At 39.4% G+C, this 27,182-nt stretch overlaps 1 protein-coding gene across 3 annotated transcripts in view; it reads left to right on the top strand.

The window, feature by feature from the left end:
* The window catches only part of SV2B (synaptic vesicle glycoprotein 2B), a 221,325-nt gene that overhangs the window by 182,212 nt on the left and 11,931 nt on the right, over window positions 1-27,182 (top strand). For all 3 annotated transcript variants that reach the window (XM_037832971.1, XM_037832969.1, XM_037832970.1), the window contains 4 exons: window positions 50-139; window positions 3,295-3,405; window positions 4,917-5,005; window positions 7,106-7,270. In XM_037832971.1, coding sequence (XP_037688899.1) covers window positions 50-139; window positions 3,295-3,405; window positions 4,917-5,005; window positions 7,106-7,270 — 455 coding nt within the window. The remainder of the gene's footprint in view (window positions 1-49; window positions 140-3,294; window positions 3,406-4,916; window positions 5,006-7,105; window positions 7,271-27,182) is intronic.

The following is a 27,182-nucleotide window of genomic DNA, read 5'->3' as shown; positions in this document are numbered from 1 at the left end:
ACAGTGTACCAGCACATGTTTTCCATGTCTCTTTCCTTGGTTTTACCAGATGGGCAAGCACGATGAAGCCTGGATGATTCTCAAGCAGGTGCATGACACCAACATGAGGGCTAAGGGGTCCCCGGAAAAGGTGTTCACGGTAAGTGTGTGGTCACTACAACAACAAGTGGGGCTCCTCCTCTTTATTGTTTTGGTTTGCTTAAAAAAAAAATTCATTATATAAGCACATAGAAATGTTGTCAAAAGGGAAATAAAGCCCTGACATTTCCATCACTATAACATAATTATTCTTTGCATTTTGATGCATTTCCTATCCATTTTTTTCTTAGGCAGCTCATGTTTAAAAGTGACAACATCAAAAACTATATTCTTGAGGGGATTATATTATTTCACAAAACTCAAAAGCATTTTATAGGTTGCCACATATAATTTATAACCATCATTTTAATGACTATGTAATAATTAGGAATATTAACATATTTTTTCTAAACATGCCCCTAATATTAGATATTTATTTTCCCTGTTTTCTTGTAATGTACCTGCAAATATTGCTGCAATGAGCTTTTTTATGCATACCATTCCTTACCCTCAATGTTTTGGGTTTGTTTTTTAAAAGTAGACTCCCAGAAAGAAAATTACTGACCCAAAGAGCATAAATATTTTTATTCTATTGAGATAGTTGCCAAATTATATTTCAATAGCCTTGCAACATTTTACAATACCACCAGCCAGCAATAGGGTATCCATTTCTCTGTACCCTTACCAGCAGTAGCTATTAGCCTTGATTTTTTAATTTTAATGTTTTGCAAATTCAACAAGTTAAGAAATGGTAAAGAGTACTTTCTGTAAAAATGTCCTGTTAGTTACAAATCTGTATTCCTCTCTACCAAGGTCTACGGCCAACTACTAATGCTTTCTGCAGGTGTCCCTGTGCTCCAGTTTCCATAACTTCTTTTAAGACTTGCTTCGAATTCATTTCAAGGATGTGTCCTGTATTAACCCCCACCTAACTCCGATTCATTGTCTGAGATTCTTTGGCATCCATAATTTCAGTCTAGATTAAAACATTTTGTCATTGTTAACCTGTTGCTTAAAACCCTGATTCTCAGGCAGGATGGCACAGCGGTTAAGAACCTGTGTCCTGGGGCACACAGCCTGGGTTCACATTCCAGTTTGGACACTCCCCTTTTTCGGTTTCTCTCTCTTCCTTTCCCCTTTCCTCTTGCTATCCTTCTCCCTCTGGAATAAAGCAAATTCTCCTTGGCTCATACATATTAGGTTAGTTTGAGAGTGTCTTTCTGGGATTCCCCTGTACCTCCAGCGGCTTATGAACATATTTATTCCAGAGAAACACAGAGCTCTCCTAAGGGGAGTCCTGATAGATAAATTATTCTCCACCTCATTTTGCATGCCTGTCCTGTCTTTCCCAGATAAGCTCCCCCTGAAAGTTATTTTACTCCAGGTCATCCCGTACAGCACCTTACCTGATAGGTGCTCACCCAGGGCTTCCTGACTGTTGCTTTTGGAAGGACAACTTCTAAACCAACCAGTGGCCTTGTCCTACTGGGAAACCCTTTTAAGGAATGTGATCCCATACCCTCTCTTGACAACTGGTTCTAACATAAGCAGCCTAATTTTGAGAAATACATCTTAGCCTGGAAATAAAAAACAAAAAAACAAAAAAAATCCAATTTCCAAAGGCAAAAGCTAAGCTTTTTACTTTGGCACCAGAATTCCTCCTTTCCGGGATGGAAGTACATCTCAGGGAAAGAAGTTCAGGCAGAAATCAATGAGTAGGGTACCATGAATCTTTGGAATTTTTTCTTTTCCAAATTGCATACCAGTTTCTAGGTCCTTAGGTATGACCTCTGCTTTTAATGGTTTTTACCTGACCAAAAAAAGAGGATTTAAAATTGTGGTTTCAGTATTCCATCTGTCATGGCCCAAGAGGGCTTTTGTAGCCAAAGGTCTAAAGAAAGCACTGGACACGTTCTGAGACATGAGTTTTATTATGGGGCTCACCTACAGGGTGGGGTGGTCGAGTCACGTTGCCCTGAAATCAGGAGCTTCTCTGAATGGATTCAGGAGCTGCTCTGAATGGCGGCCAGTTCAGAGCACAATGTGGAAATAGTCCACACTTTGGGGAGGCAGAATAAGCTGGTTATAAGGGCTCAACATTCCAACAGGTATGAGAGCATAAGGCGGGGAGCCAGGTCCTGCAATGTAGGGAGGGACTGATTGTAATCAACAGGGAGGATGGAGGATAGATTATCTCAGGGAGTCTCAGGGAGGAGATAGTTTTGGGTATAGTTTACATTTAGCACCTGATATTACAAGAATAGGTCAAACCTTAACTGTCCTAGATCACACAAGCTGCTGTGAGCAGTCTTCAAGACACCTGGTGAATGCCTTGTGCCCGGGGTTCCCACACCATCCCAACCTGATTGTCATAGATGGGGATGACTGAGCGGAACAAGGGAAAAAGAGACACCTAGAAAGTGTTGACTGACCTTGAGGAGCTGGCCTGTGAACTCAGAGCCCACTTTGATGGAGTTACCTGTTTCATTCCTATGCATTCCCTCTCAGAAAAGATATTGGGCGATTTTGAAGAAGAGCTTAGAGCCAGGTTGGAATCTCAGTGTTCACGGCCAGCCTTGGTTCTCTCCCTCCTCACTTCGGCCTTTGAGCCCTTGTTGCATCAGCTTCATTCGTTGCCTGACAAGCCTGAAAGTCCTCCTGGCAGGTGTCTCCAGTGAAACCTTTCAGAAGGGGAAAGCGTTGATGTGTTCCCTTGAGAATAAATGTTCTGTAGGGCTGGGGTGAATCCAAGACAAGTATTCTAGCTAATTGTAAATTAGAGTAATTGTACTTGAAGTTGTCAGCACACCTACTCCCTAGGAGTAAAGAAAAGAAAAATTTCCATTTGAATGGATATTTGCATTTGAGTGGGTATTTTAAGGTGCTTCATGATTTGGTGTCAACCTTCCTTTCTGACCTCTTTTGGCTGCATGGGGTTTGGGGTATCTGTGGGGGGTGGTATTTGATAACAGGAAGCCGGATTCCAACCAAAAGATTCTCCTGCAGTTCCTGCTGCGTTATCTCTTGTGTTACAGATCCACCGGAGAAAACTCCCTATGGGAGGCTATGTTCACCTTTGGTGAAGAATCCTTGAACTAGAGGGTCTCCAAGGAGCTCTCTAGCCCTTATTGAAATCAGTAATATTAAACTAAAAATTGAAAGGAAAATTCTGACACGAAGTGGGGTTCAGATTCTCTAGCTCATTTTGCTCTTCAGGTTTCCAACATCAAAACTCCCAAGCAAATGGATGAATTCATTGAGATCCAGAGTTCAACAGGAACTTGGTACCAGCGCTGGCTGGTCAGATTCAAGACCACCTTCAAGCAGGTACGTTTGGGGATATATGTTGGATGGGAAAGCAGATCTGGGGGACGTGTTATCTCAGTGGGTGAAGAATCAAAGACCCTGAGCACCCCCATCATCCTGGGCAGTGTGATGGAGAGGAAGCAACCCTGGGTGGGGATCTTTGGATTCTAGCCCAAGTTGCCTCTAAGTTGCCGTGTGCCCTTGAGCCAGTCACCTCCTGTTCTAGTTTGCTAATGCTGCCAGAATGCAAAACACCAGAAATGGATTGGATTTTATAAAAGGGGGTTTATTTGGTTACACAGCTACAGTCTTAAGGCCATAAAGTGTCCAAGGTAACACATCAGCAATCAGGTACCTTCACTGGAGGATGGCTAATGGTGTCCGGAAAACCTCTGTTAGCTGGGAAGGCACGTGGCTGGCATCTGCTCCAAAGTTCTGGTTTCAAAATGGCTTTCTCCCAGGACGTTCCTCTCTAGGCTGCAGTTCCTCAAAAATGTCACTCTTAGTTGCACTTGGGGTATTTGTCCTCTCTTAGCTTCTCCGGAGCAAGAGTCTGCTTTCAACAGCCATCTTCAAACTGTCTCTCATCTGCAGCTCCTATACTTTTCTTCAAAGTGTCCCTCTTGGCTGTAGCTCCTCTTCAAAAGTTCATTCTCAGCTGCACTGAGTTCCCTCTGCCTGTCAGCTCATTTATATAGCTCCACTGATCAAGGCCCACCCTGAATGGATGGGGCCACGCCTCCATGGAAATATCTAATCAGTTATCACCTACAGTTGGGTAGGGCACATTCCATGGAAACACTCAAAGAATTCCAATCTAATCAGCACTAAAATGTCTGCCCCACAAGATTGCATCAAAGATAATGGCATTTAGGGGACATAATACATTCAAACCTGCACACCTCCCCTCTCCGAGCCTTAGTTTCTTTTCTTTACTTTTCCTCTGCAAGGCAAGTATTTTGAATGTTGGTAAAATATCCAGTCTGAGTAAACATCTTTCCCTCCAGTGATATAAATACCCCTTGAAGTTTGTTAGTGATTTCCGAGAAAGGTTCTTCATAAAGGGCAAAGCCATCCTCCTGAGAGACTGGCTGCCTGTAGTCAGCTGCTGAGCACTAAGTGCAGCCTACGGGCCAGAGTCTATTGAGACTGGATGGTGTCCTCATTGTCTGGTCATTAAATGTTTGTATATCACTCCCACCCATAGGCAGGTAACAGAACTCACTACTCAGGTTTATTGGGGACCTCCTGGCTATGTCCTTTGAAATCCTAACTCTGTTCTTTGTGTTATATTCATGGAATATTGCTGTGTTCCTAAGCAATAGTCTGTAGGACTATTAGTGTTTGAGACCATCCAGTAGGAAGAGAAGAGCCCTTCCTTGTTACTTGAAGAGAATTGCTGCCTGTGGGAGATAAGGAGTTGCCCATTCCCTCCGTGTTCCCTAGGCAACTTATTAGAAAATCTTAGAAATGCTCTCTTCCAAGTCACAGAGTTCCCGCCTTTAACAAGCCTTCTCTGCTGTGGGCTTTAGGTCTGGGATAATGCGCTGTACTGTGTGATGGGCCCCTACAGGATGAACACACTGATTCTGGCTGTGGTCTGGTTCACCATGGCTTTAAGGTAAGTTCTCTCTTACCCAAGTTCCTTAAATTCCCTGTGCCTCAGTAGCCCCAGTTGTAAATCGAGGATTGCCACTGTTTCTAACTTGTAGAGTTTGTATTAGATTGGATGCTTTTCGCTGCAAGTAACAGGCAACAAACTCTAGTGGGTTATACAATGAGGACATGTATTATACTGCAAAACAAGAATTCCACCAGGAAGTGACCTCCAGGGAGAGTTTCAGCATCAGGACAGTTTTCTGATTGCAAGATGGCTGCACTGTTCTAGGCACCCTGTCCACACAAGAAAGTCTTCTGAGGAGGAAGAAGCTGTCTCTCCTGGGGCCTCTCCCTCCTGTCATATTAGCCAGATTTGTGTCGCATGCCCATGCCTGAACTAATCACTGATGAAAGGAATGTGATATCCCGATAGCTTTAGACTTTGAGCTGAAGGTACTTCCTTGAGGGTTGATACCTGAGCAAATCAAGTTTCCATTCACAAGGAAGAAGCATGGAATAAGGGCGGTGTAGGTAACCATCAGTGTTGCCATGAATATATTAAATAGAGGAAACAGTGGAACTCTGCAATATTGTGCCTTTTGATAATGAAAATTAACGTATAATACAATTGGTAATTAGCTGGCTCCACTCTTATGCATTAGGCTCACCCTCATCATTTCATTTGCCTCAAAATAGCATGACTCTTCTTTCTATACAAGTTTTGGGGGCCCTCTTACAGCATGATGGGGCTGTTTTACTGTACATGTAAAGTGCTTAGAATAGTTTCTGGCACATCATAAATGCTCGATAAATTGCTAACTACTATCAACTAGGAAACTTTAGCAGGATTTTAATCTTCCATCTATGAAATTGTTCTGATCCCCACTGCCTGTGCCCACTTCCTCAATCTGGGGAACCAAATTGGTTCTAATGACCTCTTTGACCATGTGATGAATGTGGGGAGACACAGCCCCCCCCGGAGAACCCCTTACCAACTTTCTTCCAATGCCTATCCATGGAGACCTGATTCTACACCCAAACAGGTAAAGGTAGAGAGGAAGTCAGGCCCTCCTCTCCTCCACTTGTTTAATCTGAACTGGGAGAGAACATTTCAGAAGCTAGATCTGGTAGACACAAGTACCAATTCACTGATAGCTTTTTATGTTTTATTTATATTTATTGATGTTTAATTTAATTTTGTTGAATAAGTACTGCTTTTCAAATGTTGGCTTTTGCTATTGTAAATAATGTCACAATGAATAACTATGTTTGTAGGTCACTTTGTCCTTGGGCAGATTTATCAGTTGGAATAGATTCCTAGAAGAGGGATTGCAGGGCTAAAGGAGGTACAATTTTGGCATTGGCAAATTCTCCTCCATATGGCATTGTACGGTTTTGTCCTCCTTCCAGCAATGTATGAGAATGCCTGTTTACCTAAAGCCCCACCTACAGAGTGCTTGGCCAGCTTTTGGGTTTCTGACAATCTGATAGGCAAGAATGGTAACAGTGTGGTTTTAATTTGCATTTATCTTATGGTGAGTGGGATTGAGCATCTTCTTATACGTTTGTGGGTCATTTCATTTTTTCAGTTGGCGAGCTTGAGTTTTCCAGGTATAAAATAATATAACATGCAAATAGAGATAATTTTACCTCTTCCATTCCAATTTTATATTCCTGTTTTATTTTTTTATTTTTGGTCTAACTGAGTTGGCCAAGACTTATAATAGAGTATTAAATAGTACTAGTGATATGAGCACCCTTGTCTTATTCTTGACTTTAGTGGGAATGTCTTTAGTAGTTCCCCATAAAGTAAGATTCTGACTTTTGAATGAGATACATATTTTCTACATGTTAAGGAAGTATCTATCATTCCTAATTTATTGGTGTTTTATCAGGAATGAGTGTTCATTTTTATCCAATGCCTTACTTTCATCTATGAAGAAGGTCATGATTTTTCTTCTTAGATCTATTAATATGATTAATTATATTATTTTATTTTCTAATAATGAATTGTATTAATCTGTTTTAAATGAGCTTGATCTATTTCAGGTCAGAAATGCAGCCTCTGATAATGAAAGAAATAAGCAAGTTGCTGCTTAAACATCTATCTTTTCTATTATAGTTACTATGGACTGACAGTTTGGTTCCCTGATATGATTCGGTATTTTCAAGATGAAGAATACAAGTCTAAAATGAAGGTATTTTTCGGTGAGCATGTGTATGGTGCTACAATCAACTTCACCATGGAAAATCAGCTTCACCAACATGGGAAACTTGTGAATGATAAGTAAGTGGTTGACTTTGGGCTTTCTTCAGATCAGGGTGACAGAGTAATACCTGGGCAAGCCATTGGAAAGACAAGAATTAAATATTTCAGGGGAATGAGCTCCAAGGATGTTGCTGAAATCACAACTTATCCTGGTTGCCAGAGATGTGATGATTTCCTTGGTGTTTGCATCTGAATTATATTGACTCCCAGCTACCCCTAATCTGAAGACCATGGCTGATTCATATAAGGATGGAGACATCTGATGGAGGAGGTTCACTCAGGCGCTCTTTCCTGAGAACTTGAACCTTTAATGGAGATGCTCAGAAAGCTGTATCCCATTAGTAGTGGCTGCCTAGAGGCAGGATCCAAGGCCATCACTGTTGAGTTCCCTAAACCATGCAGGCCTAGTTGTTCAGCATTTTCTTTGATTCTGGAAACCTCTCCACTGTCTTTTCACTATATTCCTTTTGGCATAGGTCAGCCCCAGAGCTGGTTTCTGTTTCTTGCAATAAAGAAACTCTTCACTAATATAAATGTGGTTCTGGGTCATCTGACTCTTATTGGTAGGATAATTATTTGCCTAAATTGAGCATCACATAGAGTCTGACGTAAAACTCTTAAGTGCATGAGATGATTGACATACAGGTTTTTTAAGTAGACTGTAATCTATTATCCCTCAGTTTGGAATGAACAGGGTGCTTTCAGTTTAAAATAAAAGCAAATGACAAGGTATCTTTAAAAGTCATGCTTCACTTACACAAGATGGCTTATCTTGCAAAAACACAATAACCAGCTTGGAAGCCAACAAGTCTTCCATGAAACCAAAGTTGGCATATCGGGGTCTCTGTAATAACACTCGTGCATTTTACTTATGAGAAACCCACTGGAGCCCCTATTCCAATTACATTTACTCTGATTTTACATATCATTTTAACAGACTTTTCCATCTGGCACATAGCAGAGTAGAAGGAGCAAATTAGAAGTGGGGAGACAGGCTGCCTCAAGTACGTTAATAGAGAAAAGGGATTGTTAACAGCCTAAGGTCAAAGGAGGAGACAGGAGTCTAAAAGTAGAAGAGACACATCAAAAAGACCCATGGGCTGGGCCACTTGGAGTGGGGGCAAAGAGTCCTCCACATCTCCTTAGGGTCCGAGGCAGGGCATTTATAATATGGTAAAGTAGCTGAGGTTTACAATAATTAGTCTGAGTCGTCAAGAATAGGGTAAATGAACGTTCGGTGTTGGAATTCTCTCTGGTGGAGAGACTGAGAAGTTTCTGGAACCCCAGTGGCCAAACACCTGAATCCTTTCTTGCCATAGTCAAGCTCCTGTGAGATTCCTGGGTGTCATATATACAGAGGACAAAGCCGGAGAAACATGCATTCTTCCCTACTAAGGCTTTTCTTTAACCCCTGGTGGAGACTAGCTGAGCCAGGCTAGACTGTAGAACTCCATTTTTTCAGTCTGGCTGGCCTTGGTGATCACTAGCAATAAAAGCAGGCAGAGCACATACTTGGCCTCTTTCTCCTACGGCCATGCCCAGATCACAGCTCTCTTTTCCCTGTCTGAAGGTGAGTCCAGAGCACAGCTTTCCAAGCACAAGGAGGAAAAAGAGTTCGTCTCTGAAGCAAGGTCTAGGACAGGGCTCATCTAACCCCCTAAGCTCGAGCTACTGTCCAGGCAGGAAAGGAGGCCCCAGCAACCCAGATCCAGGGTCTTAACCCTCTGTGGGTGACGGCAGAGCCCCACCCTCTCATGCACTGGAACGGTGAAATGTCCGTGCCTTGGCCTTACCCAGGCGTAGGAAAACAGCGCATACATCGTTGAAGTGTGCCCAGGTGTGTCAGAGAGGGGCAAGGCTGAAGCTAAAATGGCAATACCTTTTGTTCTTCTTCTACCTATTATTACCTTTCGGGGTTGATCCGTTTGGCTTGTGATCAGCCAGGAGTGTTCCTGTCCTTTGGGGGAAAATCAGTGGTGTATTAGAGAAGTTCTATCCATGTCCTTATGTGTCTGCCTCCTGAATCCTTGTTACTCCTCTACCCCTGAGACAAAGGAGATGGACAGTCCAGCCCATTGGCCTTTGAGAATGATCCAGGCTGCCGTCCGAGACCCCCCAAAGTGGGTCAGGGTTGGACGTTTACTAACTTTACCCCAGGCCACAATATTCAGCAAGCTCAGCACTTACCCCATTGCCCTTCTTGACTTGTACTTAGGCTCCTCAGGTTGAGCTCCGCACTGGGCGCCAGAAATAGCACGGCCCAGAGAGTTCAATGTCAGTGACATAAACTGCCCCATGTTTACTCTCTCTGTATGAAAATTAACTGCGTCTGTGTCTGAACAAAGTGGCCATTTTGGGAAAGGTGTGTACGACTGGATGGAGTCTAGAGAGGATATCTTCCCCAACCTAGTCTCTATTGCTCTCACAGGCCAGACTTTAGCAAAGGTTCCCTGCTGTTCAGGACGAGAAGGTGCGAAATAAAAGGGGGACTATTATTTCTACAAATCTGAGACCTTTGGAGAGGATGGTTTTGGACCAAGTATCAGTGGACATAAAATTCTACTTTTCAGATGATTATTTTTAATGCTGAAGCTCAGTCACAAACATCTATGCATCCATGTGCCCATGTCTCCACACATCTGCCATGTGGACAGTCCAGAATCACCATAATCTGCTAAGAGTGGCCACTCCAGGCATGGCAGCTGCAGTGTCGGTGACGGTGGAAAGGAAGTCCCTCAAGGTGTTTCAGCCTCAGGCCTCTTTACTATGAATCAGAAAATCTTGCCTTGACACTTCCATGGAAGAAATGCTACCCTTGTTTTATCAGAACACTTTGGATATGTTGAAAACAAAGGGACATGTGGATGGTTTGGTATTATCCATGATAATGACAGCATTCCCTGCAGAGATCAGTTCATGAACAGAAACCTCATTAATGCCATTTCCAGTGTTCAGCGATAGGCTATTATGAAGATATTAATAATAATAATGATATTAATGACAATAATAACACCAATAATAATAACTATTTGTATCAGTCTGGGTCTCCAGAGAAACAGAACCAACAGGATATATGTACATGTGTGTGTATAAAGAGATTTATTATAAGGATTTGACTCGATATTGCTGAGACTGGCAAGTCCGAGTTCATTCCGCAGGCTGGAATTGCAGTCAAGGTGATGTTGAAACCTTGAGGCAGAAATTCTTCTGACCCCTGGAGCCCTTGGTTCTTGCTGTTAAGACCTCCAGCTGATTGGATGAGGCCCACCCACATTATGCAGGGCAATCTCCTTTCCTTAAGGGCTGATTATAGATGCGGATCCCATCCACGAAATACCTCCACAGTAATAACCAGGCCGATATTCGACCAAACAACTGGACACCATAACCCAGCCAACTTGACACATAAAATCCCACTAGGGCAGCCAATGTTACTGAGCACTTGCTGTGTGCCAGATACTACCTCAAGTGCCTTTTATAGATTATCCCAGTTCATCCTCACAAATCTCCACAAGGCAAGAAATAGTTATTCCTGGTTTCCTGGGAAATTGAGGGGTGGAATAGAGCTTAGAGAAGTTGAATAACCTGCCCAAAACCGCACAGCTAACGTATTTGGAGATGTCTGTCTTCCAATTTAGGCATTCGGCTCTAGCTCCTAAACTCTTAACAACTACAGATATTGTCTCATTGGGAAACTCTCCCTTCCCACGGAGGCCCTGTTTAACAGTGTTTTTTAAAATAACTTTTTAATTAGAGAAGTTGTAGGATTACAGAAAAATCATGCAGAAAATATACAGGTTCCATATTTCCTCCCCTCCCCCCATGCAGTTTTCCCTATCGTTAATGCTTTGTGTTAGTGCGGTACCTTTGTTACAACTGGTGAAACAATATTATTTTAATTATACTGTGCCGGTTTGAATGTATTGTGTCCCCCAAATGCCATTATCTTTGTGGTCTTGTGGGGCAGACGTTTTGGTGCTGGTTAGATTTGCTTGGAATGTGTCCCACCCAGCTGTGGGTGATGATTCTGATGAGATGTTCCCATGGAGGCATGGCCCCACCCATTCAGGGTGGGCCTTGATCGGTGGAGCCATATAAATGAGCTGACTCAAAGAGAGGGAACGGAGTGCAGCTGGGAGTGATGTTTTTGAAGAGGAGCAAGCTTGCTATAGAGGAGCGTCCTGGGAGAAAGCCATTTTGAGGCCAGAGCTTTGGAGCAGACGCCAGCTGCCTTCCTAGCTAGCAGAAGTTTTCCGGACGCCATTGGCCATCCTCCGGTGAAGGTACCCGATTGCTGATGTGTTACTTTGGACGCTTTGTGGCATTAAGACTGTAACTGTGTAGCGAAATGAACCCCTGTTTTATAAAAGCCTATCCATCTCTGGTGTTTTGCATTCTGCAGCATTAGCAAACTAGAACAGATTTTGGTACCAGAAGTGGGGTGCTTTTGCTGCTGTGTTTGCAAATACCAAACATGTTGGAGTGGCTTTTTAAATGGATAAGGGGAAGATTCTGGAAGAATTGTGAGGAGCTTGATAGAAAAGGCCAAAACTGCTTTAAAGAGACTGTTTATGGAAATATGGACTCTAAAGATACTTCTGATGAGGACTTAAGCAGAAATGATGAATATGTTGTTGTAAACTGGAAGAAAGGTGATCCTTGTTTTAAAGTGGCACAGAATTTGGCAAAATTGAGTCCTGGTGTCAGATGGGAGGAAGAATTTGAAAGCTACAACCTGCAATACTTCGCTGAGGAGATCTCCAGACTACATGTGGAGGAGGTACCCTGGCTTCTCCTTGCAGCTTATAGTAAAATGCGAGCGGAAAGAGATAAACTTAGAACTGAACTCTTGGGTTCAAAGAGACCAGAAGCTGATCGCTTGGAAAATTACAAGCTTCCAGGGGGTGGAATCCCTGAAGCTATAGCCCAACATGAGGATGTAACCAAACACGGAACCCAGCCGCCATTTCAGTACAAGCCAAGATTGGAGATGGAATTATCCAGAAAGGATTTGTGGAAAGTCCTATTGTCTAATGGCTTTGACCCCTGTGTGCTTCATGCATAGCCAACAGAATTTTTGCGAGATCTTTATAGACAGAGCCATTGCCGGTCTGGACTGGAGGAGACAGACAAGGGAAAAATTAAAGGAAAAATCTCTTCAAAGACAGAGCCATGGAGGTTGAGGTCTGGAGTCAGGAGGTCTCGGGCAGGGAGAGCGGAGCAGCCCACATGCATGGAAAGGGTGAGTTTGCCTTGGAGGTCGAGGGCGGGCCTTCTGCCTTGATGCTCTGGAAGAGTTTTGCCATCTGAGGTCCCAAAGAGGGCGGAGCACATTCCCAGGGAATTGGGGAGAGCCTGGCTACCACCACACTGTTCTGAAGGGGTTGAGCATGTGCCCCGGAGATGGAAGGGAATCCGGGAGCTGCCCCGATGTTTGAGGAGGGTGGGGCCGAGAAGGTGGTCTCCCCAATGTGTGGATATGTTGGAGCACTCACCCAAGCATTTGGAGAGAAAAGAGCTGCCACAAAGGCACTTAGGAAGCGTTAGACTCCCGCTCTCTCAAGCCCCAAGGATAAAACATTGTTCTGTAAATGACTCACAGACTTTGAAATCTAATGGAGTTTGTTCTGCGGGTTTTAGGAACTGTTTTGCTCCTGTTAACCCTGTTTTCCTTACTGTTTCTCCTTATGGCAATGGAAATGTTTATCCTATGAATGTCTCTCCTTTGTATATTGGGAGCACATAACTTGTTTTAAGTTCACAGATCCACAGCTAAAGAAAAATTATGCCTTAGGACTGGCCGTGCCTATAATTGATTTTGATGGGATCTTTTACTTAACTTTTGTTACTGAAATGATTTATATTGTGATGTAATGAATGTATTTTGTATTTGGAAAGATAATGTCATTTTGGGGTCCAGGGGGTGGAATGAGCCAGTTTGAATGTATTGTGTCCCCCAAATGCCATTATCTTTGTGGTCTTGTGGGGCAGACGTTTTGGTGCTGGTTAGATTTGCTTGGAATGTGCCCCACCCAGCTGTGAGTGATGATTCTGATGAGATGTTCCCATGGAGGCATGGCCCCACCCATTCAGGGTGGGCCTTGATCGGTGGAGCCATATAAATGAGCTGACTCAAAGAGAGGGAACGGAGTGCAGCTGGGAGTGATGTTTTTGAAGAGGAGCAAGCTTGCTAGAGAGGAGCGTCCTGGGAGAAAGCCATTTTGAGGCCGGAGCTTTGGAGCAGACGCCAGCTGCCTTCTTAGCTAGCAGAGGTTTTCCGGACACCATTGGCCATCCTCCGGTGAAGGTACCCGATTGCTGATGTGTTACCTTGGACGCTTTGTGGCATTAAGACTGTAACTGTGTAGCGAAATAAACCCCTGTTTTATAAAAGCCTATCCATCTCTGATGTTTTGCATTCTGCAGCATTAGCAAGCTAGAACATATACTATTAACTATAGTCTATAGTTTACAGTAGGGTTCACTGTGTTGTATAGTCCTGTGGTGTTTTTTTTTCTTTTTTTTTCAAGGAGTTGAGAGTTTACAAAGCCATCATGCATAAAATACAGGTTTCCCATATACCACTTTGCTTTGGTGTGGAACAATGTTACAATTAGATAGCACTTTATTTTATAATTTTACTTGTTTTTAAGAGCAGTTACCTTTTTTACAACTGATGAAAGATTATTAAAATATTGCCCATTATTTGCTTTAGGTATGTTTTTTCCTATCTACCACCCTATTATTACCACATCATATTAGTGTCATATATTTGTTATAATTCATGAAAAAAACTAATCGTACTTGTACTGTTTAGTCCATCATCTATAATATTGTTCACTGTGTTGTACAGTCCTATGTTTTATCTTTTAAGTTTTATTCTAGTAATATTTACAACCTAAAGTTTCCCTTTTAACCACATTCACCTATATATTTCAGTGCTGTTGGTTACACTCACAATAATGTGCTACCATCACCACGATCCATTTCCAAACCTTTGCCATCAGCCTAAATAGAAATTCTGTACAAGTTAAGTGTCAACTCCTCGTTCTCTAACCCCAATCTATCTCCTGGTAGCCTATATTCTAGATTCCAACTCTGCGTCTGCTTATTGTAATTAGTTCATAACAATGGGATCATGCAGTATTTGTCCTGTTGTATCTGGCTTATTTCACTCAGTATAATGTCCTCAATGTTCATCCATCTTGCATGCATCAAGACTTCATTCCTTTTTATGGCTGAATAATATTCCATTATATGGATATACCACATTTTGTTTATCAAGTCATCAGTTGACAGGCACTTGGGTTGCTTCCATCTTTTGGCAATTGTGAATAATGCTGCTATGAACATCAGTGTGCAATTATCTGTTCAAGTCTCTGCTTTCGGTTCTTATGGGTATATACCTAGTAGTGGGATTGCTGGATCATATGGTAACTTATACTTAGCTTCCTGAGGACCTGCCAAACTGTCTTCCACAGTGGCCTGCAACATTTTACATTCCCACCAGCAATGAATGAATGTTCCTATTTCTCCACATCTTTTCCAACTCTTGTAGTTCTCTGTTTATTTAATAGTGCCATTCTAGTAGGTGTAAAGTATCTCATTGTGGTTTGATTTGCATTTCCCTAATAGCTAGTGATGTTGAGCATTTTTTCATGTGCTTTTTAGCCATTTGTATTTCCTTTGGGGAAATGTCTATTCAGGTCTCTTGTTCATTTTTAAATTTGGTTTTTATTTTTATTGTTAAGTTATAGGATTCCTTTATATATTCTGGATAGTAATCCCTTATCAGATATGAGGTTTCCAGATATTTTTTCCCATTGAGTATGTTTGTCTTTTCACTTTCTTGACAAATTTATTTGGTACACAAAGGTTTTTAATTTTGAGGAGGTCCCATTTATTTTTTTTTTTCTCTCAGTGCTTGTGCTTTGGGTATAAAGTCTAAGAAACCATGTATTGTCTACCACAAGATCTTGAAGAAGCTTTCCTATGTTTTCTTCTAGGAGTTTTATAGTCCTGTTTCTGGTTCTTCTATTTAGGTCTTTCATCCATTTTGAATTAATTTTTATATATGGTGTGAGATAGGGGTCCTCTTTCATTCTTTTGCGTATGTACATCCAGTTCTACCAGCACCATTTGTTGAAGAGACTATGGTTTCCCAATTGAGTGGACTTGACAGCCTTGTCAAAAATAAATTGGCTATAGGTATATACTCCTCTTCAAATTTTTGGAAGAGTTTGAGCAAGGTGTTGTTAATTCTTCTTGGAATGTTTGGTAAAATTCACCTGTGAAGCCATTTGTTCCTGGGCTTTTCTTCTTGGAAGGTTTTAAATGACTGAGTGAATCTGTTTACTTGTTATTGTTCTATTGTGATCTTTTGTTTCTTCTTGAATCAGTGTATATAGTTTGTGTGTTTCTAGGAATTTGGTCATTTCATCTAGGTTATACAATTTGTTGGCATAAAATTGTTCATATTATACTCTTATAATCCTTTTAATTTATGTGAGTTTGGTAATAATGCCCTCTCTTTTATTTCAGATTTTAGTTATTTGTATCCTTTTTTCTTTGTGTTCTCTTTTTTCTTTGTCAGTCTAGCTATATCAATTTAATTGATCTTTCCAAATAACCAACTTTTGGTTTTGTTGAGTCTCTCTATTGCTTTTTTTTATTTAATATTTCATTTATTTCCTCTCTAGTATTTGTTATTTCTTTCTTTTTCTTGCTTTGGATTTAGTTTGCTCTTCTTTTCTCGATCCTCTACTTGTGAGGTTAGGTCTCTGATTTGAGTACTCACTTCATTTTTAATGTAAGCATTTAGAGTTTTAAATTTCCCTTTCAGCACTGCTTTTGCTGAATTCCATGTTTTGGTATGTTGTGTTTTCATTTTCATCACCTCAAGATATTTCCCAATTTCCCTTGTGATTTCTAGTTTGACCCATTTATTTTCCAAGAGTGTGTTGTTTAATTTCCACATAGTTGTGAATTTTCTATTTCTCCCTCTGTTATTGATTTCTAGCTTTATTCCATTATGGTCTGAGAAGATACACTGTATGATTTCAATATTTTAAAATTTATTGGGACTCAGAGCACACTAAAGAAGAGTGTATATTCTGCTGGTGTTGGGTGAAGTGTTCTATATATATCTGTTAGGTCTATTTTGTTGATTTATAGTATCACTAAACTCTATTTCCTTATTGATCTTTGGTCTAGATGTTCTATCTGTTATTGAAAGTGGTGTGTTGAAGTAGCCTACTGTTAAAGTAGGACTATCTATGTCTCCCTTCAAATCTGTCGATATTTGCTTCATATATATTAGGGGCTCTGCCATTAATTGCATATATATTTATAATTGTCATGTTTTCTTGTTGACTTGACCCCTTTATCAATATTGACCTTCTTTGTCCCTTATAATAGTTTTTTTTTTTTAATCTATTTTGTTAGTATATTAATAGGTACCCTGGCTCTCTTTTGGTTACTATTTGCATGGTACATTTTTTCCTATCTTTCCACTTTCAACTTGTGTCTTTGAATTTAAGGTGAGTACCTTGTAAGCAGCATATATTTGGATCATGCTTCTTTATCTATTCTGCCAATCTCTGCCTTTTGATTGGGGAGTTTAATCCATTTATATTTAAACTAACTACTGATAAAGCAGGACTTACTTCTGCCATTTCACTATTTGTATTCTGTCAGTCTTATCTTTTTTTGTCCCTCAATACATCTCTTAATGCCTACTTTCATATTTATTTTATTTTTTGTTTCTTTTGATGGGCCATCATTTCTGGTTTTTTTTTTTTTTTTTGGTTTCTCTTATAATCTTTTATTGCACACTGTACATTTAATATTTTAATGTGTTAACTCTGAGTTTTAGTCCCTGAGATTATGGTTCTTTAAGTTCTGTGCAGCTAGTGATTTGACAGAGATTTCCTTGAGTACCAAAAGCTAACAAAAACAAATAAGCCAATGCATAAAACACCATTCACAGTCTTTGCAAATTGTTTCAGTGTTAGCTGGTGCTCTCTTTCAGAGTTTAGTCCTCCTATCAAGAAGATAAACCCAAAGAGAAAGTGAAGTGCAAGGTTCACTCAGATCTTTTCTGAGCCTCTGTCTTGTCCTGGGCTTGTACTACTAGTGGCTTTAGGAATTTCCCATTTACAGGATTCCGAGTGTTCTTTCTACTCCCTATGACATATACTTCACCCCCTTCTGGGTGCTGTATTGTATTTCTTAAAGCCAGTAATCCTTTGCCCCAGTCTACTTTTTTTTCCCAAGGGATCTCAAATATATGCTTATTTATGTTCACACTCATTTGCACATGCGCACTCAACACCTTCCAAGTCCATTAATTTCACTCAGAGGTACCTTAGTGGGCTTCCTACACATGCTTATTGTATAGACTCAAATTATGCCATCAAATGATTGATGCTAACTTATCATAACTCTTATCATAGCATTATAATGAAAAAATGCAAGAAAAACTGAACAAAATCTTTCCGAGACAATACAAACTGTTTTTAAGAGAGAGCTCCTATAGCAATTTATGCTATAGTGAGAGATTTTAAAATGAGATTTATATATAACTGAATATCAGTTTAGGAACATGAATTGTTCCTTTATTTTTTATGTTAATTTTGAACATCATGTGAATTATTCACAGTCCTTAAGTTGCATACAATTATCATCAGTTTCTGCAAGACCTTATTTTGCTGTATGTTTATTTTCTTTCTTCTGCATATCCCAAGACTATTGCTATTTCCTTCCCATTCTGAGAGCACAAAAGCTAGTATTTAAAAAAAAAATTTTTATTAGAGAAGTCATGGGTTTACAGAACAATCATGTGTAAAATACAGGAGTCCCATACACCTCCCCACCACCAACACTTGCATTGGTGAGGAAAATTGGTTACAATTGATGATAGCACTTTTGCCTAGTCCACTTTGAATTTTTAATTGCTTCTTACACTGCTTTAGATGTCTACAAGCTGCTTCTGCCTGTAGGGCAAATTTTGGGAGGGTGAGCTAGAGATGAGTTTCCTGGTTCAGTCTTTTAGGCTGCCACCCAATAGTTTGGCACTGACATTCTGTCACCCCAGTATGCCAGTATGCTGTCACCCTCCAGAACAGAGCCAGGGACCCACAATGGGGGCACAGCCTGCTCTCCACCATGCTGGGGAGGGGCTGGAGGAGGAGCCAGCAAGGGCTCCAGGATCTGTCATTTTTAAAGCTGTGTTTTTTTGAGTGGGAACTCACTCAGTACTGCAACCCTTTAACTTTTCCAGATTTTTGAGGAAATGGCTCTGCTGGTTTTGCTAGTTGTTCAAAGTTTCTGTGGGGAAATTGCACCCTGAGGTGTCTTTCGCCACTATCTTTGTTGACCCAAAGTCTCCATATTGTGTTGTTTACATTAAAAAGTTAATCGTAAGGTTAGTCTTTGTGATTTACAACATGTAGGTTTTGGGGTTCTAAGATTTAGTGATGCAGAAAGTGGGGCCTTCTAGTCCACTCTGTTCTCTCAACTCTTTTCAACTTCTCCAAGCTTTCAGCAATCTGCTTGTGGGAGTGTGGAGGGAGCAAGGTTTGATGAAATCAGTGGTCCCAGTTGTGGATGCAGGCTCTCTGGAGACATAGAGCTGTTGCCAATAGTCCAAGAATGCACTGGCTTGCCAAGGATAGTCTGGAATGGATGTAAATATTCCACCAATCCAGATGTTCTGCCACACTTCTATGGTTCAAATGATTGTGGATATTTTTGTGTGATTATTCATGTGTAAATTTCATTGAAAGTTTGATGATTAATTGTAACTATTGTCATATATATTTTAGTTATGTAAATTTATATATATAATAGTTATACATATTTTACTTAGTTATTTTTAGTGGTAGTAAAAATATAACCACCACCATTCAAATCCATAATTTTTTTTCAGCAAAATTTGGAATAAAAAGGAGCTTTGCTCCTCAGAATGATTAGGAACCTTTGAAACTGATCTAAGGAATGAAATAACCTGGATTCTTTTCTTGCATTATCCTGACATCTGCTGGTCATGAGCTAGAAAATACTTCAACTTTGAAAACTGCTTCTTTTTAGCTTCCTCAAGGGCATTTCTTGCATCAGTACCAGTATTCCTCCAAATACTGTCTTTGTCTGCCCTTTGCTGATTTAAAATTTAGATTAAAATTATTTATTTTATTGACTGTCACACATGGGGAAAACACCTTTTGTGCAAAGAAGGCTTCAGACTTCACTCTTAGCTTTTCTCAATGAAGGAGATCCTACTGAAAACCTAAGCTTTGTCCTGCTGTAAGACTAATCTCTTTGCCCCCAAGAAGAAACAAAAGGACACAGATGACTTTTGGCCTGCTCGCAAAGCAACATCTTTCCCCCACCCTGTACATCTTACGGGCTCTGGTTGCTCTGGGTTCCCATACTGCTTTTGCATCAGAGCTCATGAGCTTTGGAAAAGGCAAGAAAGTCGCAAAGGAATTAAATTCGCATTTTAAATCCTGAGACCAAATGTCAAGCCAGGCTTCCCTTACTGTTAACTGAAAGCAGACTACTTTTCATCTTAGATGATGTATTAATTAACTAATCAATTCATTACTTTACTTACCCTCTCCCTCTGGGAAGAAGTTTCTGTTTGGCAGGGTTTTTTCCTGTGTGAGTTAGGATAGGGGGAAGGGGATTATCTTACTTAAACCTCTGGAGATTTATGCAGAGGAGATGTGCCTGATTCCTGTTTGTGAGAGGTCCTGGCCCAGAAACGAACATCATAATCCTGGGTTTTCCTGGCAACTGAAAGGGAATTTGATGTTGAGTCCTACTCAGGCTTGGAACCTCAGATGGGATGTGCTGCCCAACTCAATGGTTTCCATTCACAGAAGATATTTGCCAGTGAAGAATAGGAGGAAAGGTCTTTGGGGTACTTTCTGAAGGTCAGGGTTGACTAGCTCAGAATTAAAATGAAGTTTACAGGAGTTAGCTCTAAAATGAGGTTTGCAGTATAATAGAGAGCAGTAGGAGCAGAGAGAGAAAGAAAACAAATGAACCACTGGGACAGAGAAGAAGGAAGATTTCATGAATTACCCAGAAATGTTACCCACACCGCTAGGCTCCTTTTAGTGTGGCATAAAAAAGAATATTCTTCATCTGCAGTGGGCTTAAATGCAATTGCAAGTTTAAGTGCAAGAAAGCTCCTTGAAAAGGCCAGTGTTGGGAGATGGGTAAATGTATCTTCTGGCTTCTGGGTCTGAGGCAGTGACTAGGGCTTGAGGGACGGGGTTCTGGCCTCAAATGGTTGCTAACTAGCTGAGCCATCCTAGGCAATCGTCTCACTACTCTGAGCCTCCTTTCCACCTCCGAAAATAACAATATTGATAAATAATGCATAAACTGTTACAAAGTTAATAAAATCTTGCAGTAAATTTTATCTTTTAATGTAAGTCCTGCATAACTCTTGTTAAGACTTTCTGGATCTTTATTTTAGCTACAAGATTGCTTTGTCTGTCAAACATTTGCACAGGTTATTGCAGATAAATAGGAATCCTATTGTTTTGGATATTTATTTTGTATCTAACTAAGTTCTCTTATGAGTTCTAACAGTTTTCCCCTTGTTGTTACTATATCGGCTACATCTATCATCTACATGTGATGATTGTTTTGAGTCCTCTTTTCTCATTTTTCCTTTGTGAAATGAAAATATGCAGAGAACATAGATAAAATACCTATGGTCTCCATCAAAGCACCTACCTTTATGATATCACAAACTATTCTATATTGCTACAGATTTTAAAATAAATTAAATGTCACTTACAATTCCTGCTTCTATTCTTTCCTGGGACTAATTGATTATCATTATTGTGAATTTGATTTTTTTACATTTTCATGCATATTTTTGTATTTTCCCATATATTTACATAGTTGTAAACTTGATATAGTATTGTTTTTCATGTTTTAAATTTTAGATATTGTACTGTATTATATATATAATTGTGTAAACTTATGAATTCTGCAACTTGTGCATTGTATAAAATTATTATTTTAACAATTCTCTGTTTTGGTCAACGTAATTCAGTTTTATTCATTTTAATTCCACTATATGAATATTTCATAATATATTCATCTCTCCCCCTTTTGGTAGACATTTAAGTAGTTTACTTTTTTTGCTGATACAAATAATGCTGCAGTAATCATTCTGATAAGAGAATTTTTCTAGTGAATATACTTTGAAGTAGAATTGCTGGTGGAAGGGTATGAACACTTTCAACTTCAATATGCTTTGCCAAATTGCTTTCCAAAGGAGTTGCACTAATTTGCCTTCCCTCCAGCAGTACATGAGTGCTCCTACTTCTTTTCATCTTGGCATCTTGGTATTGTGAGCCCAATGAGTGTGAAATGGAATCTCACTGTGGTTTAACTTGCTTTTACCTGGTTCCAGTGAGATCTGTAACTTTCCATTTATTTATTGTTTATTCAGGTCTCCTCTTCTGTCAGTTACCTGTTCATATACTTTGTTCATTTTGTTTATTGGATTGTTTTTCATTTTCATATTGATTTGCAGAAATTCTTTATGAATTCTGGATATCAAGCAATTGTCAGTTATGTGTTTGCAAATTTTCTGTCTGTAGTTTGTTTTATCCCTTTGCTTCTGGAGTCTGTCTTAGTTTCCTGGGGCTGTCATATAAAAATACCACAAACTGAGTGGCTCAAAATGACAGAAATTTATTGTTGCACACTTCTGGAGGTTATAAGTCAGAAGGCAAGTTGTCAGTAGGGCAATGCTCTGTCTGACACATGTAGGGGAGAATCCCTCCTTGCCTCCTCTAGCTTCCGGCATTTGCTGGCAGCCCTTGGTGTTCTTGGCTTGTAGATGCACTTGCCTCTGTCATCATATTATCTTCTCCCCAAAGCCTATCTGTGTTTTCTCTCCTCCTCTTATAAGGACCCCAGTCATACTGGATCTGGGCCCACCCTACTCCAGTGTGACCTCATTTCAACTTGCCTTATTCCACCTGGAATGACCCTATTTTCAATAAGGTTGCTTTCTGAGGTACTGGGGGATAGGATTTCCACAAAGCTTTTTGGAGGGGCAAAACAATTTAACCCATTAATAGAGTCTTATGCAGGTATTTCATATTTTAATGCCCTCAACTTTCTCTTTAAGGTTTGTGCCTTTTGGCTCCTATTTAAGAAATCCTCCAAGAAAGAAGCTTATAAAGTTATTTTCCTATTTGTCCCCCTAAGTTTTAAAGTTGGTTTTTCATGCTTACGTCCTTAAGTTATCTGGATGTGGTCTTTGTGTATTTGAGGGGAATTATTTTGATTTCTCCCATATTAATAGATAGTTATCTCAACAACATTTATTGTATTTTCCATCTTTCCCCCATTTATTTATAGTAACTTATCATATACCAAGTTTCCATACATGCATTGGTCTGTTTCTGATCTCTCTATTATGTTCCATTGGTCCATTTGTCCTCCCTTCACAAAAGCTACACTGTCTTAATTACCATAGCTTTACGATTCAGTCACATTTCCAGAATTAAGTTCCCCTCCCTTGTTCTTAAAATTTTTCTTCACTGCTTTTGGCTCTGTGATCTTCCATGTAAATTTTAGGATCCGGTTCTAAAATTTTATTAAAAGTAAAAGGATAGAAAAAGTTACCCTATGCAAACACTGTTCAGAAGAAAGCTGAAGTGGCTATATTGTATAAGGTGAAGTAAACTTGGAACAAAGAATATTACCAGGGGCTAAGAGGGACATTTAATAATTATTTTGAATTTCCATTAATAGTTACTCTATTTCACAAATTATTTAGAAATGCATTGGAAGTATCAAAGTGCTGTTATTTGTTGGTTATCTTTATTTATTTGAATTATGATCAGATCTTAATACTTAAAAATATGTAGGCACTTCTTGTTTTGTAGCTATATTGTTGGTGCATACATTTTTATAATTATGTTGGTGAATTGACTTCCTTATTATATTTCTTCATATGGCTTTGAGCTACTGTCTAGTGTCCTTTCCTTTCAACCCAAAGAACTATGTTGAAAAACAGGTCTAGTGGTGATGAACTCCCTCAGCTTCTGTTTATCTGGGAATATCTTAACATTTCCCTCATTTTTGAAGGATAGTTTTGCCAGATATAAAATCTTGGCTAGCAGTTTTTTTTTCTTTTAGCACTTTAATATGTTGTCTGATTGCCATCTTGCCTCTATCTTTTCTGATGAGAAATTGGCACTTATTTATTTATTTATGTATTTATGTATTTATTTATTTATTTTTAGGATATGAGAGAGTCACTTTCTTGCTGCTTTGAAGTCCTCTCTTTGTCTTTGGCCTTTGGCCATTTAATTATGTGGCTGGGTGTGGGTATCTTGGAGTGTATCATATTTAGAGTTTGTTGGGATTCTTGGATATGTATTTTCATGTCTTTCATCATATTTGGGAAGTTTTCAGCATTATTTCTTCAAATATTCTTTCTGATCCTTTTTATTTCTCTTCTCTTTCTGGGACTCCCATATGTATCTGTGATATGCTTCATGTTGTCCCAGCGGTAACTTAGGTGCTGCCCCATCTTTTTTCTTTCTGCTTTTCAAACTAAATAATTTCAATTATCTTGTCTTCAAGTTTGCTGATTCTTTCAAATGTGTTGTTGAACCCCTCTAGTATATTTTTTATTTCTGTTACTGTGTTTTCATCTGCAGAATTTGTTTGTTCCTTTTTAATTTACAATCTCTCCTTTTATTCATGCATTGTCTTCCTGATTTCCTTTAGTTCTATGTCCATGTTTTTCTTTAGCTCATTGAACTTATTTAGGAGAGTGGACTTAACCTCTTTGATTAGTTGTTTCAATGTCTGGACTTTCTCTGTTGTCTGATTTTGTTCCTTTGAATGAGCCATCTCTTCCTGTTTCTTTGTATGCCTTGTGATCTTTGTGTGTTTTGTAGTTTTTGGTTGAAAGATGGGTATCGCACATATGACAGTAGAAACAGAGATAAATGGTATGTTTGGAAATGAGCACACCTCCTCTTTTATTAGGCTTTTAGAGTGTGTTGGCGTGTTGAGTCAATCTAGTCAGTATTTGAGCTGGGTTTGGATTTCATTGTTGTTATTATTATCTTAGAATTTGTTGGGAATTCATTTTTAATGGAGGTATAATTTGCATACAGTAAAATCCACCTTTTTGAATGTGCAAGTTCCTTGATAAATGCATACAGTTATGTAATTACCATGACAATCAAGATACAGAATATTATCCTTCAAATTTACTGGTGCTACTTTGTGGTCAGCCTTCCTCCCACCCCAGTCCCTGGCAACCATTGATCTGCTTTCTGTCATATAAATGGAATCATACAATGTGTGGCCTTTCAAGTCTGGCTGCTTTCATTTAGCATAATGCATTTGCTGTTTATCCATGTTGTTACATGTTTATCAGTTTGTTTAGTTTTGTTGCTGAGTAGTATTCCATAATATGAAAATATAAATACATTTTGTTTATGCATTTACCACTGGAAGGAATTTAGGGTTGTTTCCATGTTTTGGCAGGGTTAAATTTGCATTTTTATTTAGGTTGCTTATACCTATATTTATAGGTGGATTTGTTCTACTTTTTTTCTCTTGCCACTTTAATAGTGACTTCTTATCTTTATTATTTCCATTTTTCTTTTAAGTTACGTTTTTAAAATTCTGCTTTAGTTATTATTTCTAAAGGCTGTAAATGTGCTAGGATCTTTATAAAGAAAACAAGATGAGATGCTGTGATTTCTATACTTGGGTAGCCTTGGGTGTAAGAGAAGCGGGCAAGACGAAGGTGGAGTTACTTCAGATTTACTGAGGCAGAAGAATGTATGTACTTAAAGAGACTATTTGGTTGGCATTGGCACCAGGATTTACCATAGTAAACATTTCCTGATTCTCCATGAAATAATATTTCAGTGATTTGAGGAAGTAAGATGGCCATATCCTAAGTCTACTCTTTTATTTCTCCCTCAGAGTTATGTAGAGTAAAGGTACTAGTTCTTTATAGAACCATATACTAGAGCCAGAAAAGCCATTCCCCAACACCTCTATTTTATCTATTTTTAAATGCAGGCCTAGAGAGTGGAAGGGATTCTCCTGAAGTCTCCTGGCAGTTAATCTCTGCAGTTTGGACTCCAGTCTTCATTTTATGGAGAGTGAGTTCAGAAGTAGAGTAAAGGGCCTGAGCCCTACATGTGGGGAACATAAGCAGTTATATCAAGCATTCAGGCAATACTTTCTGTTTCCTCTATTTTTAAGGCAATTTAGGCCCAAGCACAATTTCTCTGAAGTCAACAATCCTATGATAGTGCTGTGCTTTACCTTGGGTTAGGACCTGACTTGAGATGATTTATGAGAGAATAGGGTTCCATTTCTTTTCTGAAGAACTCTTTTATTTTATTGTCCTTGGAGGGCTTATGGTAGGTAGTAGGGTGTGGGAGGAGACTTTGAGAAACCATGCTCTTTATTTATTTTTTGAGATATAATTCATGTAAAAGAGAATTCTCTACCTTTTTTATTAAGACAGTGGGGTTGTATAACATGTCTCCATGACTTTGCACAAGCTCTTTCCTCCGCCTGGAATCACACTCTCTCCACTTCTTTGCTTGGATAGATTTTACTTTTCCTTCATAATAAGTCATCTTATGTGTCACCTTTTCAGGAAGGTGACCCTCCACCCTCTCTTCTTTACTGAACTGGGTCAAGTGCCCCTTTTAAAGTGAATTTATAGCATACTTCTATCTCGGTAATTATCACACTAATTTTTTTTAAGTTTCTTTTCTGTTTTTGTTTTCTTCTTTTTTCTTTTTTTATCCTAAATTTTAATGATCAGTTTTCTTGTCTATCTCTTATTTGACTGAGTTTCTTGAAGGTAGTGCCAAGTCTAAAACATCCATGATGCCTAAATAAATGTGACTTTTGGCATAGTTTATATCACTTGGTGGACTGAGCCTTGGGATCAATAGTAATCACAATAAATTATTTGTAATAATAATTTTGTTATAGATCCCAGATCACAAAGGCTTCTGTTTTCTTAAGTGAAAAGTATCATGAGATACTTTTGCTGACTTTTCTTTCAGTCTTTGAATCTCCTGAATGAGAATCTTGAACCAGTTCGGTATATAAATTAGAGACTGGAGGAGATGATTTATGTAAAGACTCATAAAATATGCCTTGGCCCTTTCTCCTTTTGTCTTTCCCCTTATAATTCTGGCTTTTTATAACTCGTTTGGAGATTCATTTTAAGGTCTGCCTGCATCAGACACACTTATGATTTATGGCTCTACTTTCTCACCCACCCTTGGCAGAACATTAAAATATCACCGAAGGCCACATCACCAGCCTATTACTATATTAAAGAGAAGGATATATTAAGAAAGCAAAGACCAGAGACAGTTTCCAGGAATAACTTCCCTGAGTAAACACATCTAGCATACAAATTACAATAATTTTGAAATCAGAGGCATCCTCCTGTAACAAAAGGCTCACTGATTAGTTTTTCAATGGAAACATGAAGAATTCAGTGATAGTTTTTGGAGTTTCCTGTTTAAGAGTCTGGCAAATTTGACCTTAAGACCAATTACTCAAAATAATTTGTTTTTCTAAACCAATGATTCTCAAATCTTTGTAAATCTTATAATCCCCTGAGACATTTGAATAAGTGCAGAGTCTGGTCTCTGCCTCTGGTGATTATGGTTCATTAGGTCTAAGTTGGAACCTAGGAAACTATGTCCTTAATAATAACTTCCCATTTTATTTTGATGCAGGTAATCTGGCAGTCTCTCTATGAGTAACACTTGCCCAGGCTTGGTACGGGTTAGGGGAGAAGGTCTTTATGCAAAAGCTAATGATAGGCATCTCGGTTAGGGTTCTGAGCAGCCCACAATATGGCATGAGAGGTGAGGGCCAT

Source organism: Choloepus didactylus, chromosome 4, assembly GCF_015220235.1.
Source record: "Choloepus didactylus isolate mChoDid1 chromosome 4, mChoDid1.pri, whole genome shotgun sequence".
Taxonomy (NCBI): domain Eukaryota; kingdom Metazoa; phylum Chordata; class Mammalia; order Pilosa; family Megalonychidae; genus Choloepus; species Choloepus didactylus.
Note: the sequence above shows the minus strand (reverse complement) of the source record. Positions and strands in the feature narration are given on the sequence as shown.